Source organism: Canis lupus, chromosome 28 (assembly GCF_011100685.1).
Source record: "Canis lupus familiaris isolate Mischka breed German Shepherd chromosome 28, alternate assembly UU_Cfam_GSD_1.0, whole genome shotgun sequence".
In the NCBI taxonomy this organism is placed as follows: Eukaryota; Metazoa; Chordata; class Mammalia; order Carnivora; family Canidae; genus Canis; species Canis lupus.
Window position 1 is genome coordinate 35,252,920 of NC_049249.1, and position 14,814 is coordinate 35,267,733.

Below are 14,814 nucleotides of genomic sequence, written 5' to 3' on the forward strand. Positions count from 1 at the left end.
TAAATTTTAAATCATTTTATTTACCACTCAGAGATGTTTTTATGGACACACACACGAAAAAGACATGTTTTAGAAATTAGGATGATGATGCGTATTTGATTTTTAAAATTTTAACATCGCATGAACTGAAATGTTCTTCAACATTCCTGAAAAAGAAGGTAATAATTTCCCAGGTTAAGGGTATTATATACCAAAAAAGACTTAGCCAGGGCAGCCCGGGTGGCTTAGCGGTTTAGCGCCTGCCTTCAGCCCAGGGCGTGACCCAGGAGACCCAGGATCGAGTCCCACATGGGGTTCCCTGCATGGAGCCTGCTTCTCCCTCTGCCTGTGTCTCTCATGAATGAATAAATTAAATCTTAAAAAAAAAAAAAAAGGACTTAGCCATCTTCCTAATGCCTGATATCATAAATTCTGTTCAAGTTTTTAGTACAATAACTAACGTATCACCCTGCCAAAAGAAGGAGTACAAAATACAAACAAAAAACCCAGTAACCATCAAAATCAATACATGTTGGAAGTGTCTACAAAATGCACCATTATGTATTGCTACCGTTGCTAAACAGAATTCATAAGAATATTTCGTTACATTTGAAAGCAACTTGTAAATTGAGCTTCCTCGGCCCCAAGGATGTGCCGAGGACGAGTGAGGACGTACACAGCGAGGTACCAGAGCCAAAGCTAAGTTACAAGTCGAGGCAGCCCAATCCTGCGAGGCAAAGTCGTCTTCAAAAACCTTCCCAATGTGTCACCGCAAAACAACACACATTTTCACGCGGGGCCGGGTCTTGCGGTGAAGCTCGCGTGCTGCGACGTCAGATGCGGAGTCCGGCTCCCGAGCTTTCCCAGGGCGCTGGCGGGGGGGGGGGGGGGGGGGGGAGGTCCCCGGCCTCCACCGCTGCTCCGAGCACCGGCACCGTCTCCTGGAGTCTGCAGGTCGCGCAGCTCTCGGGCCCACCCCCGACCTACGCACTCAGGATCCGCACGGAACTACACCTGCACCTGGAGGCTGGGGGAGCCCCAGGACCCCCGGAAAGCCCTCCGCCAGCGCCCGGGCACCCGACAAGCAGCGGGCTTTCCGCAGATGCTCCGCAGTCACCCAGGCCAACGCGGCATCTTGCAAAAACCCTGCGGAGGTGCGACCGCCTCGGAAGCGCGTCCCTCCGGGGAAGGCGGGGGGGGGGGGGGGAGGGGCGGCTCCAGCTGGAGCCCCCGGCCCTCGGGGCCCCGCCGCTCCCCGCCGCCCCTCCCCCCGGGGCCCCGCCGCTCCCCGCCGCCCCTCCCCTCGGGGCCCCGCCGCTCCCCGCCGCCCCTCCCCTCGGGGCCGCGGGCCCACAGCCGCACTGTGATGCGGGGGAGCGGCGCCGAGGCCTCACCTGGCCGCCCCATCTCTCCCGTCCTGGGGCCGCGGGCCCGTCCGCCAGCCGGGGAGGCCACCGCAGGCCGCGCAGCCAGGAGCGCCAACACCCCGCTGCTCACATAAACTGCAACCGCGGGTTCCTCGCGCCCCAGCCCGCCCCCGCCCACGCGGCGACCACCCCGCCGACCCCCGGAGCCCCCAGCCGCCGGAACTGTTTGCCAACAAACGTCAAACGCGTGAAGGGGTGGAGCCTGGGAATCAGATCCCGCGAGAAGTGGCCCCCTGAAGAGGCTCCGACAGGCGCAGGCGCATTACAGCTCCTGCCCCTCCCCCAACCCCCCCACCCCCACCCCCGCCGCGAAGGGAGCTTCCGCTGGGGAAGGCGGGGCCGGGCCGCTGGCACAAAGATCGCGAGATTTGGTCGCGTCACCGCGACTCCTTCCGGTCCGAGGCCGGAAGCGCCGTGTGTGGGGCGTCTCTGGCGGCCGCTGCGCTGCCGGGCCCGGTGTGAGTCGCGGCTCCTCGGGGCCCGTTTCGCCCCGCCTAACCCTGGGCCGAGGTGATGGGGGACTCCAAGGAGGCCGGGGCCGAGTGTCCGCCGGCGGGGGCCGCTGCTCGGGGAGGGCTCAGCCTCCTGTCCCAAGGAGAATCCGAGGACCCCTCTGCACAGGTGAGTCGGTCCCGGGGCGGGACCTGCGGGGCTCCGGGGGCTGCGGGCCGGCCCCGCGGGGGAGGGCGTCCCGCTGCCCGGAGGCCGCTGCTGCCCCCCCCCCCCCCCGCGCCTCCTGGGCGGCCTCCCAGGCGGAGGGAGGGGGCCCGTGTGTGTCTGTCCGGCGTTCGCGTCCGGGTCACTCCTAGGAGAAGCTCTTGTGGCTTCCCGCTCGGTCATGAGCCACAGGCGACTTGGACCCGGTGTCGGCTCCCAAGGAGCGTACGTGGGAGCACGCGGTTCCAGAAGGTGGCAGAGCGGGAGGCCCGGGTGGCTCGGTGGTTGGGCATCTCCCTTCGGCCCTGGGCGTGACCCCGGGTCCTGGGTTCGAGTCCAGCAGCGGGCTCCCTGCAGGGAGGCTGCCTCTCCCTCTGTCTGTGTCTCTGCCTCTCTCTCTCTCTGTCTCTCTGTTTCATGAATAAATAAATAAGATCCTTTAAAAGAAACGTGGCAAAGTCATGCAAAGCTGGAGGGAGAAGAGCAGGTGTCCCCGGGGAGCTCACCGAGGTGGGCTGGTGGTAAAGGGTTCCAAGTGTCTGCCGGGCCGAACAGGGACTGCCCGAGAGGTTAGGGTAGTGAACTGGGGCACTGAGCTTACCTGCGGGGGTGCAGGTGAAGAGTGTGAGGGGACCCCCCCCCCCCCCGCCTTCCTGTGAAGCCAAGGCTCAGAGTGTTTGTGTAATGAACTGACGAATCCGTCACTAAACTGGAGCCCGAGAAAGCCCTGGGGGCGCCTGGCTGGCTGAGTTTGTGGGACGTGGGACTCTTGATCTCTTGGTGGAATTCAAGCCCCACGTTGGGTGTAAAGTTTAATTTGAATAAATGGATGGATGGATGGATGGAAAGAAAGAAAGAAAGAAAGAAAAAAAAAGAAAAGAAAAGGGGATCCCTGGGTGGCGCAGCGGTTTGGCGCCTGCCTTTGGCCCAGGGTGTGATCCTGGAGACCCGGGATCGAGTCCCACGTTGGGCTCCCTGCATGGAGCCTGCTTCTCCCTCTGCCTGTGTCTCTGCCTCTCGCTCTCTCTTTGTGTCTCATGAATAAATAAATAAAACCTTTAAAAGGTTTTATTCGCAGGGAACCCGACGCAGGACTCGATCCCAGGTCTCCAGGATTATGCCTTGGGCGGAAGGGAAGGCAGGAGCTAAAACCGCTGGGCCAGCAGGGCTGCCCAAAATCTTATAGAAAAAAATAAAAGAAAGCGGCTTTCTAAATTATAGGTTACTGAAATTAAAATAATCCATCTTTACTAAGGAGCAAAGGTTTTATCAAGTTTTGCCTTTCGTTAACGTGATTCTATTGACTTGACCACTGTCTCAGGCAATGACCGTAAACATTATACTTCTGGACCCATGTTTTTCTTTGAAATTACATGAAAAAGAGCTAAGTATGGGATCCCTGGGTGGCGCAGCGGTTTAGCACCTGCCTTTGGCCCAGGGCGCGATCCTGGAGACCCGGGATCGAATCCCACGTCGGGCTCCCGGTGCATGGAGCCTGCTTCTCCCTCTGCCTGTGTCTCTGCCTCTCTCTCTCTCTCTCTCACTGTGTGCCTATCATAAATAAATAAAATTAAATTAAAATTAAAAAGAAAAAGAAAAAGAAAAAGAGCTAAGTAAACATGACAGTGTATGCTTGCGTTTTTATTGCTATTAGAAACTGTAGCATGTATTCATGTGAAGCCTGGGGTGGCGGGTTTGTTGTTGTTGTTTTAAAAAAAAAAAATTGGGATTTTTAATTTCTAGGAGTGTTATTCAAGTTTTGTTCAATGTGTTAATTAGGGATCAGCTTTGTTTCTTGGAGGCAATGAAGTGAAGAGCCGAGCTGTGGTGAAGTACTCCTCTGCGCCTCCTCGAACAGCATTTGCACGCCTTGAAGAGAAGACAGACTTGAAACTCCCACCTGCCAACTGGTTACGAGAGAGTGCCAAACTAGGGCCAGCAGGAACTACCATTCTTGGCAATAGTAAGAAAAGCAAGCCATTTTCAAGGTAAGTATTAATCAGTGACATTTTTACCTCTCAACACTCCCTGCCACCCCCCCACGCCCCCGCCACCCCAGCTCTAATATTTGCTTTTTCGGTTTCATTGGTATATTCATCATCTTGGTGAGATTTCTCTTTAGAAAAAGGTTTTAGCTGACTTTCAAAGTCCTTTTTTCCTCTTCTAACAGGATTGTATTTCTAATATGAGGACATGACTTGCATATACTTCTTTGGGGTCTGCATGTTGTTTTTAACAAAGCTGAGTTTTGACCACTAAAATTCAATTAGATGTTTTGGTTTTAGGCAATCACATACCTTTTGAGTATGTGAATACAAAAAAATCTGGTGGCACAGGAGAAGGAAAACCTGTAACACTGCCTAACCTGCCATACAGAGTTCTTCATTAAATAGTGGTGGATTGTTTGGTCTGAAAAAGCCTGATGAAGAAACCCAGCATGTTGGGTGACCTATATACCCTTGGCTTTGGCACTTGCTGAGGTAGTTGCTGGAAATTCCGCTGGTAGTATTTAAGGATGAGTGTGTCCTGGGTTCTTATAGAGAAACGTATGCTGGGGCAGCCCCGGTGGCGCAGCGGTTTAGTGCTGCTTGCAGCCCAGGGCGTGATCCTGGAGACCCTGGATCGAGTCCCACGTCAGGCTCTCTGCATGGAGCCTGCTTATCCCTCGGCCTGTGTCTCTGCCTCTCTCTCTCTGTGTCTCTATGAATAAATAAGTAAAAATCTTTAAAAAAAAATAAAAAGAAAGAAACGTATGCTAACATTTATATTCTTGTAGAATATTTAATGTGCAGGATTCTTTTCTGTTTCCCCCTCCATGACTAAACCTAAAATATGTCGGCCTAAGCTAGCAAGAGCCATAAATATATTAATACCTAATGAGTTAGTAGTTTAGAAATTATCCTAATGCCTCTGAAGGTAAAAGTCCTATTTGCAAAATGTTGTTTATAGTATTACTTATACTAGCAAAAAGTTGGAAATAGTCCAGATATTTTCTTTTAGAAGAATGGCCTAATAAATTATATGTCAATGCAATTAAATATTATGAAGTGATTTAAATTTTTATATTTATATCGACTGTGTGCAGTGTGCCAAGTACTTCATACGTTTATCTCATTGAATTCTCGCAACAACCCTTTGAGTTAGGTTGTGTTAACTAATTTTCACATGGGAAAACTGAGGCTTGGTAAGGTTAAGTAACTTGCCTAGCCCACATGGTATAAATCAGAGCGTGCTTTGAAGTGAGGCGGTCCTAGGTAAGTGTTCTGATCCTCTGCCACTTACTAACTGAAAAATGGTGACATCAGCTGCTTTTCAGGCTTAGTGATTATAGACGTGCCTCACGTGGCACCTGACACAACATTTTTTTTCTTTTCTTCTTCTGGCTCAATTGGGGTCAGGTTCTCCCCCACCCCACCCCCAATCCTGAAAAAGTAGTATTGTGTATCACTAGCAACACAGCCCTAGAGACTAAATCCTGATAAATGTTTCCTATCTCATCACGTAAAAAGAATAATATCTTGAACTGTTTACTTTTGGAGATTTGGGGTGGGGATTTGTAACTTAAAAAGTCAATTGTTTTTTTTTTTTTTTGTTCTAGTGTTTCCTATTGCTTCTATTACTATATATTATCTAATCTGTGATTAAGTCTTTGTACCACTAAGAAGGAAAAACTACTTGATTCTAATGGTGATAGGCATATTGATTTCAGAGATGTAAGAATGTAGAAAATGGGTATCCTGGAAGTGATGGAACACTGTTTTCTCCTATAAACTCTGCTTGTATCACTATGAGCGTGACCTTTGTGGCCTTTGTTCCCTCCATTAGCTTTGGTATGGCATACGACTTTATTGATTCTGTGGGAAATGATGTGGACGTTGTCTCTGACTCTGAAGTAAGTGTCCTTGTTGGGAAATGTAATTGGGGTGTTTATGTTAGGGATTTATAACATGCTTTGTTGTATAGTCTTGAAAAATTACTGATGAAATAAGATTCAACCGTCTGATTATCAAATACCTTTTTTGTTAGTAAAGTAATGCCCTGCTACATCTTTCAAGAAGGAAGGAGTGATGCCCAAAACACTGGCAGTGGTGATGTTAATATTGATAGTTGTGTTTTAATGGTAGCAATTATAAATTATTGTAATGTTTGGGGTGATTTATATAATATTACCAGTTGAAAACAAGAAATGATACTTACAGCAAATCAGTTGCTCCTTAGTTGGTAATTTTATCCAATATGCTAAAAACTTAAGTCAGTGCAAAAGTGACCTATACACACTTAATTTTAGGAAATTCTATTGTGTTAAAATACATCTTTGACCTTCATTTGCATTAACACGGAATGGCTGGTAAAATGTAGGTGATCCTGATTTTATTTTTAAAATTTTTTTTAGGGCAGCCCGGGTGGCTTAGCAGTTTAGCGCCACTTTCAGCCTAGAGCGTTATCCTCGAGTCCTGGGATCGAGTCCCACATCGGGCTCCCTGCATGGAGCCTGCTTCTCCCTCTGTCTGTGTCTCTGCCCCTCTCTCTCTCTCTCTCTGTCTCTGTCTCTCTGTCTGTCTCTCGTGAGTAAATAAATAAAATCTTTTAAAAATAAATAAAATAAAAATTTTAAAGATTTTATTTATTTATTTGAGAGAGAGAAAGGGAGCCAGGGGCAGGGACGGGGGTGTAGGGCCTGGTGCAGAAGCAGACTCTCCACTGAGCAGGGAGCCTGATGCAGAGCCTGGGCCCTGGGACTCTGGGATCATGACCTGAGCCAAAGGCAGGTGCTTAACTGACTGAGCCACTTGGGTAATTCTGGTTTTAAAGTTTTGTTTTCCATGAGTTTGTATTTAGCTCTTTGTGTGAAATATAGTTTGTATAACCTTAGGGAAATAAAGTTTATTGTGCTTTAAAATTAAATGAAGTTAAAATTTGAAAGTGTTCAAGCTACCCTAAAAAGATCTTTTTAACTGTTTTTCCTTTTAATTTTTTAAAGAACATAAAAAAGCTCCTGAAGATTCCCTACAGCAAGTCCCATGTAAGCATGGCTGTACACCGCATAGGAAGGACTCTCTTACTCGATGAGTTAGATATTCAAGAACTCTTTATGAGATCATCTCAGGTAATGCTTTTTCTGGAAAAACAACTAGTAACCCACTTTTTTAACAACTTAAGGGCACTAGAAATATTGTTTCTAAGAAAGGCTGAAGCAGAAACACAGTTTAGCACTTTGGCAACTGAGAAATGAGACATTTCTTGGAATATAAAGAAGCCTTAATAGGAAATAGAAAAGAGTGAATGAGGAAGAAACTTATTTTATAACCAACAGCCAGGATTCTTGCAAGGAAGAGGATGAAACCAATGAAGAAAGTTGTGAAAAATCAGTAACTTAAGGGAATAGTTAAAATTTTTTAAAAATCCTTTGATGTCTCCATTGAAGAGATTCTCATGAAACAATTGCCAGGAAATGTGAAAATATTAGAGGTTATTTCTATGAATACATAGTTATTAGAATTAAGTGATTCACTAAAAGCAAAGCTTCTCAAACTGTATTTTGGTACATGACTCCCCACCCCCCATGTATTGATAGTGGATACTTTTTGTCAAGTGTAAAGGCAGTGTTGCAGTTTTTTGAGGCTTATTCCCTGTTTCTGTATGTATCCTTGGCACTGGTCAAGCTCTTGAAATGTGATAATGAGTAAATCACAGTCCTTGTTTGCTGGCAGCTTAAAGTCTTGGCATTGTAAACAATCACAGATAATATCAATATGGTATGCATATTAGGGTTTATTCCAGGTACTAAGGAATGTGTTAGACCACTTCTCAGCCTGGCTTGGGGAGAAGAGGAAGACAGATTTCCCAAAAGAGGTAATAGAGATTAAGTCTAGAAAGACAGTGTTTACATATGTGTTTATGAAATAGTATTTTTTAAAAAAAGAATATTTCCTGTAAAAGAGTAGAGGATAACCAATTGTTTTGATTACAGATTTGTTGTATTTATCATTTTCTTTTGTTACTCAGACGGGTGATTGGACGTGGCTGAAAGAGTTTTATCAAAGACTCATTGATCAGAAGTGGCAGAGGAAGAAAAAGAGCAAAGAGCACTGGTATCAGAAGGCTATTCTTTCCAAGTTTTTATATTACAGGTAGTTGGCTGCTTGTTTATTTTTTTTTATCTTAAGGAAAATGAAATTGTGATCTCAAATTTAATTCTTAAGCTAGTAAAAGTAATTTCAGTTTTGCAAGTATGGTATTAACATTTTAGTGTCTTACGTTCCTTTTTTTTAAAATGGCATTTATGCTTGATTATGGAATTCAGCTTTTGAAAACCAGTAGACTGTCACATAAAGTTAACTTTAGTAACAATGTGATATTTTTATTTTTGATTGGCCAGTATCAATGGCGATGGAGCCGCTCAGCCCGTCCCATCCACTGCAGAACAGCCCGAATCATCCAGTTCAGATCAGACAAATGATTCGGATGGGGCTTCGTGGCCCGCCCCCTTTGAAATGCCTTCTTCCGTTTCTGAAGATCCCAGTGCTTCCAGTCAGGTTAGTTAGTACTTAGATATTAATTTAATAAACTTGTTTAAGAAGACAAAACCAATGATCTTGTTGGTAAAGATAGAAGAACAGGTATAAAAAGTACTCTAATTTATGTCTTATAATTAATTAGAAAAAATACTTTTTTTTAGATTTTCAAAGTAGAATTTATAAAAAATATGAATAGCTAGATCAGATTTTTTTAAATTCAAAATATTTAAAAATTTTTACTAGCATTTAAAATAGCTTATCAATGTTTATCAATACCGATTATCTCCTTGAAGTCATGAGTATATATGATATAGTCATGTTGTGTATTTTAAGCTTTAGATTTATAGTAAATGCCTATTAGGTATTGAGACTCACAGGCCTGTTTGTAATTTAATACTGACCTTACCTTAACTTTTAGATTGGTAAGTGTAAAATTGCCCTTAAGATTTTCTGGGTGAAGTTCCTGAGATTTAACCCACATTAATATTGTAAAGCTTTTAGAAAGGAAGAGAGTAGTATATCTGTTTTGTCTCTTGTATTCTTGGTTTTTTCTTATTTTTTGTTTAGTTTTTGTCTTTACTGTGTCTATCAAAGAGTAAAGTAAGTAACTATGTAAATTTATACATGTCTGTTTTTAGGAAGACATATTGACAAAGTCGAAGAAGATAAAAATAAGATCTTGGTAAATTGTGTTTTTCCTCTTGCTATGTGTTCTCACAAATTGAACATTATTTGTCCAGGTTGCTGCTGTCCTCACAGACTATAGGGTTACAAGAGGCAAATATGTTTAACTGAATTTTAGTTTTAGTAGGTTTTAAGATCGAGGAACCTCATTAAGCTATGTAGTGAATTTAAATTTTTTTTCCAAAGTTAGAAAGAAGTAGTTACGTGCAAGTTCACATAGTGCTAACCTCTGGGTGAGGGGGTGCAGATGGGGTGTTGTGTGAATGAGAAGGAGCATGGGTGCTTGGTGCGAGCAGGGTCCTGTGTCATGACCTGGGTAATGATTACATGGATAATTTGCTTTGTAATTAGTTATTTTACTGTATGATTTATTTTATGCACTTTCTTGTATGTGATTATATTGCATTAATAGAGTTTTTAAAAACTTATTTTAACATTCCTTGATTCCAAAATCCACACATTACAGAAAACATAACGGAAATACTAATCTTCTGCCACCTATCTGCTCGTCTCCCAACCTTACCATTCTGTCCTTACCTTGTTTAGGGCTTACTATAAAAAATCTGGGAGGCTTTTGAGAATCTGTAGATTCATATGTGGAAGAAGTAAACTGGCATCTGTTTAATGTATTTTATTCCACGTACTTTAAACTGTGTATATGTGTATGTGTGCACATACATTTTTTTCATCCTTCAAGTTGTATGTGTATTAAGTGTTGACGATATCATTTTACAAGTAAGTAAAGTTCATGAAGAATAGATGTTTGCTCGTGGTCACATAGCTAGTAAAATCTGAGTGAGGACTTAAACCCTGAGATTTCTGACTTCAGAGACTTGTTTGTACAGCAGTAGTCCACTAGCATCCACGTATTCCACACGTATTTAGAAGGGCTCCATAAGCAGTATGGTTGTCATAGCAATGGCACAGTCCTAAGCAGAGCTAGCCTGCCATAAAAATAATAATCTCTGACAGACTAGTTTATATAACCTCATACTGCCTAAATTTCAAATAGAGATTTTTGTGTATTACCTCGTGAATTCTTATTCCCCAAACCTGGGTAGTTTGAGGCCTCTGTTACACAGTGATAGAGTTTAAATAGGTGTCTGTGGGTGGCCTTGGAGCCATACTTTTATTGAGAATATTATGATCCAGAGCCCAGACTCCCACTAGGGTACTCCCTCACAAATACAGTTTGGGGATATGGTCCATAGGCTGGTAACTTGTCTGTACAAAATAACGTTTGAAGTTCTGGTGGGGCTCTTTAAGGAGAATATAAGACTGAACAAAAGTACTGGATTCTCCCCCTGCCTCACCGTGCTTGCAGTTGAGGGTACTCACTTCCCAGGCAGGGGCTGAGCCTATTAGCACACACATACACATACCGATTTTGGGATTAAAAGTTTAATGTTTCTTAAGGCAACTGTCCCTAATGGTTGGAAATTTGAGTTCTGGACTGAGTTAACCCATTGTCGAAGATTCTCCTCCCTTAAGTGTTTTCTAGAATATATTCCACAGAATGTATTAAGAATAAAACATGTTCTGAGATTAAAGTTTGGGAACATTGGATTTTATAGAGGGGAACTTGATTTTTCCAGTACAGAACCTTTTAGAGGCTTTTTTTTTTTTTTTTTTTTTTTTTTTTTTTAATCATTGTTATTGTCCAAGAGCAAGCCTGTGGTGAGCAGTGGGGTTTCAAAGCTTACTCTGGAAATTCTTCACCAAGAACGCCAGGGACTAGTTCTCTGAAGCACACGTGAGACAATGGCAAACGTTGGGACTGCTCTAATGACCGATGTCTCAAGAATAATAGGGCTCAGGGGCACCTGGCTATCTCAGTCAATAGAGTGTATGACTTTTGATCTTGGGTCTGAAAGTTTGAGCCCCATGCCACATGTAGAGATTACTTAAAATCTTTTTAAAAATATAGGAAAAATAAAAATACGTCTGAGATTTCTTAGAAATTTTTAATTTTTAATTCAGTAGATATGGGGTGGGCTGATAAGTGGTATTCAGATTTATCCAAAAAGAAAAAAATTGAAACTTTGAAAGCTTAAAATAATTTTTAATTTTTTTATTTGCATAAGATCTATATGTGATTAGCTTAGAATAGCTATGATAATAAAGAGCTGAAATAAGCCACACAGTGATGAGAGTTCATGACTTGCATTAGCCCTAATTCACAAAAGTAGATTAGAGGTTTATGCTTTGAATGTTTAGTGGATATTCTTGAAAAGTAGGCCATTTGTGAGAAATTATGGCAGCACGGTCACTCCTTATCCTTGCACTTTTCACAGGGAAGTGAGCCTCTTGAACCCTCATACATAGTGGGGCATGTGGCCTCAGCACCCAAAGAACAAAACCTGACTACTTTATTCAATGACGGGGAGAACAGTCAGGTATGCTTTCCGTGGTGTCCAAATTGGGACACCTAATCCCCAGTCTACTTTGTCATTTAAAAGCTAGTCTGAATTGGAATTTGTAGGGAAAAAAGTCCACTTGATCCTGAAAATCACTTTCTAAACATCTCTATGATCTTAGAGCTCTGTGACTTTAATTTACTATGTCTGCTTTGTCTTTCCTTTTCCTAGTCTTTCTGTGAATCATGGGGGGAAATTTTGGATCTCTAGTGTATTACATAATAACCTTTCCTGTTTTATTTTTAATCAAAGGGTCTTAAAAATGATTTTGTTCGGAATATCTTATGGACATTTGAAGATATACATATGTTGGTTGGTTCCAACATGCCTATATTTGGAGGAGGCAGATACCCAGCAGTCAGCTTGCGTCTCAGGTAAACCAAAATGGTGTTCGTTTAGGGTCAGTGTCTCATCTGCGTTCACTTAATTTGTTAATCATCACCTTTATCTGGGGTTTTCACTTCCCTCCTTCCCCCATGAATTGATATCAGCACAGTAAGGAAGGGGGGTGTTATCAGCAAATGCTTAAAGCCCTGAGGCTGGGTTTTCATTCAAGTTCTTCATGATTTGAGTCAGCGATCTGTTGTACTGGCTTAATCAGGTCTGAATTCACAGCTAGTGACAATATAATAGAATTAAATTAGTTAAGGAAGTGGTTTACCAGCTTCCTATTAACTAATTATGAGCACTTTTTTTTTTCTAAAGATTTTATTTATTTATTCATGGGAGATACAGAGAAAGTAAGGCAGAGAGAGAAGCAGGCTCCCTGCAAGGGTGTGGGACTCAGTCCTGGGACTCAGTCCTGGACCCTGGGAATCACACCCTGAGCCGAAGGCAGATGCTCAACTGCTGAGCCACCCAGGCATCCCGAGCACTTCTGTTAGTACTCTAGCTGTATGTGTTCATATCAGCCAACGTGAGCTACGTGTGGTGTATTACAATACATGGGGGCCAGTATTTCACCTCAAGTTTGTGTGAGGAGCATGCAGCAGGCTCACAATAATCTGTTATCCTATTTCCTTCTACTCTTACTGAAAACTCTTAGGGATTCCAGTTAGAAACACAAGCAGAACTTACGGAGCAGTGATAAAGAACATACCACATGAGCTGCCTATACGTATCTCACCAGAAAAGAAAGTGTATATGGCATTTTTCGTCCAGAGAGAATAGATTAAAATGCTTAAATGGTGGAAATAAGTCTCAAATGGTTCATTAGGGAACATCTTAAACTGCATAACGTTAGAAATGTGTATTTTTAGGGACAACAACAAACCAATTAATGTGCTAACTGGAATTGACTATTGGTTGGACAACCTGATATGCAATGTACCAGAACTTGTGATGTGTTTTCACGTAAATGGAATTGTACAGGTAAGTGAGCCAGTGTGACTTTTCTAATTTTCTCACAAATGTAAATCAGTGCAGAGAGTACCTCACCAAAGATTTGAGGCCCATAAATACTAGGCTGTCCTTTTAACAAGGAAGTTTGCTGTGAATAAACTGAACTTTGAGTGTTTTCACATTTGTGTTGTAATGCCAGAATTCTAGATGTTACAGGAGTATGATTGTGCAGGTATTTTTTGGGAAGGTCATAAATATATTGAAGCCTGCATTTTTAGCCCTAAAACTCTGATTTTAATACCAGGCATTCATTGTAATTAATTACCTAAAAGTGTCTATAGAGTGGAGGTATCCATTCAGTATACAAATATGTAGTAGTCTTAGAGCAAGGCTACAGCAATAATGTGTGAAGTCATCGGTTTTATAGCATATTGAAATTGAGCTTGTTCTATTTGTGAGGCACCTTATCCTCATTATAAATGTGAGGGGAAAACAAAGAATAAAGTTCAGTCGCTACCCAGAAAGGTAAAATACTAATGGGAAATGACAGTGCAAAGAGAAAGATTATTTGTGAGATGTGTAGTACACCCCAACTACGAAAGTGTGAGTGATCTGGGAAGGTAAGATCATATCTGTCTTTATCTGAAAGAGACTTCTCAAGAAGTGGCCTCCAAAAACAGGTGAATGTTTTACACTAAAAGACTAGTATGAGTGAAGGGATAACGGATCTCCAGCAAGGTGACAGAGGATTCATTTAACAGAATAGCAAATAGATTCGAAAACCTGAGGTCAAATAATGGAGAGTCTAGGATGCTGAGCTAAGGAGTGTGGGCTGAGTTTGGTTAGTAATCTGTAATCTGTGAAGGCTTTGCATCTGGGAGGTGAAATTTGTCATGTTGGACTCTTAGTTTGGAGATGGCACGTAGGACAGGCATGGAGGGCTCGGAGACAAAAAGACTGCTGGAGCTTAGCACTATATCTACAAGTAACATGATGGACTTAGTAGACTGCAGAGGAAATACTAAGAATTGACAGTGATAGAGCTAGCATTTATTGAGTGCTTGTTTTGTTCTAGATACTTTGCTACCGTTTTACACGCATTACTTACTCGATCTTTTTAGCTGCTTGAATACCATTATTCCCTTTTGATGAAGAGGGAAATTTGAGCATCAGGGAGCTCAAGTGAGTTGCCCAGGGCCATATTGCTAGTAAGTGGTGATGCCAGTATTTGAATCTGTATCTGGTTGAGGCTATGCTTCTAACCATTGTATCCAGCCCAGTGATTCTAAACTTCTAGTGTCTATCACAGTCACTCATGATCAAGGACACATACACACACACTTGCTTGACTCCCTGGTGCATCAGGATAGGTGGGATCTGTGTATCTATTAAAGAAAAAAAAAAAAAGAAAGCTTTGTAGATGATTCTGATTTGCACTCTTGGTTGGGAAGCACTGTTGTAAACATTACCCTAAATAGCATTTAATGAGAGGCTGTGGCCGGAGAGGGTGGGACTTCCAGGGTCCAGGGTCTAAAATAGCAGTGGTATCATTACTTGAGATGGAGACATTGAACTAGTGAGGCTGGGAAAGGTGATCTGTCTTCATCATGTGCTCCATTTGAAGAAAGCATTGAAATGTCCATGAGCATTTTGAAGTTGTAGGCATTGGAAAAGATGAAGCTAGAGAAATAACCTGAGGGGCCATCTGCCTGGATACTGTTGGACGTCATTATCACGGAAATCTACTCTACTCAGACATTGGAGCCATTCCCCATGTGGGTTGAAAGGGCA

At 43.0% G+C, this 14,814-nt stretch overlaps 1 protein-coding gene and 1 long non-coding RNA gene across 6 annotated transcripts in view; one reads left to right on the forward strand and one right to left on the reverse strand.

Annotated features, from left to right (window-relative positions):
- LOC119877702 lies at nt 1-1,602 on the reverse strand. Its single transcript, XR_005380741.1, has 2 exons — nt 1,374-1,602; nt 1-1,125 (listed from the first exon to the last, which is right to left on the reverse strand). It is a non-coding gene; the product is annotated as an uncharacterized LOC119877702 (long non-coding RNA).
- Nucleotides 1,603-1,802: 200 nt separating this feature from the next.
- The window catches only part of EDRF1 (erythroid differentiation regulatory factor 1), a 43,523-nt gene continuing 30,511 nt past the window's right edge, over nt 1,803-14,814 (forward strand). The window contains exons 1-9 of one of the 5 annotated variants that reach the window (XM_038579073.1): nt 1,803-2,027; nt 3,843-4,051; nt 5,889-5,955; nt 7,045-7,170; nt 8,070-8,194; nt 8,443-8,599; nt 11,560-11,661; nt 11,935-12,056; nt 12,942-13,053. In XM_038579073.1, the coding sequence (XP_038435001.1) occupies nt 1,920-2,027; nt 3,843-4,051; nt 5,889-5,955; nt 7,045-7,170; nt 8,070-8,194; nt 8,443-8,599; nt 11,560-11,661; nt 11,935-12,056; nt 12,942-13,053 (1,128 nt within the window). In that variant the 5' untranslated portion in view covers nt 1,803-1,919. Of the gene's footprint in view, nt 2,028-3,842; nt 4,052-5,888; nt 5,956-7,044; nt 7,171-8,069; nt 8,195-8,442; nt 8,600-11,559; nt 11,662-11,934; nt 12,057-12,941; nt 13,054-14,814 lie in introns of those variants that run through there. The other 4 variants (XM_038579071.1, XM_038579070.1, XM_038579072.1 and 1 more) reach the window with 4 other exon arrangements.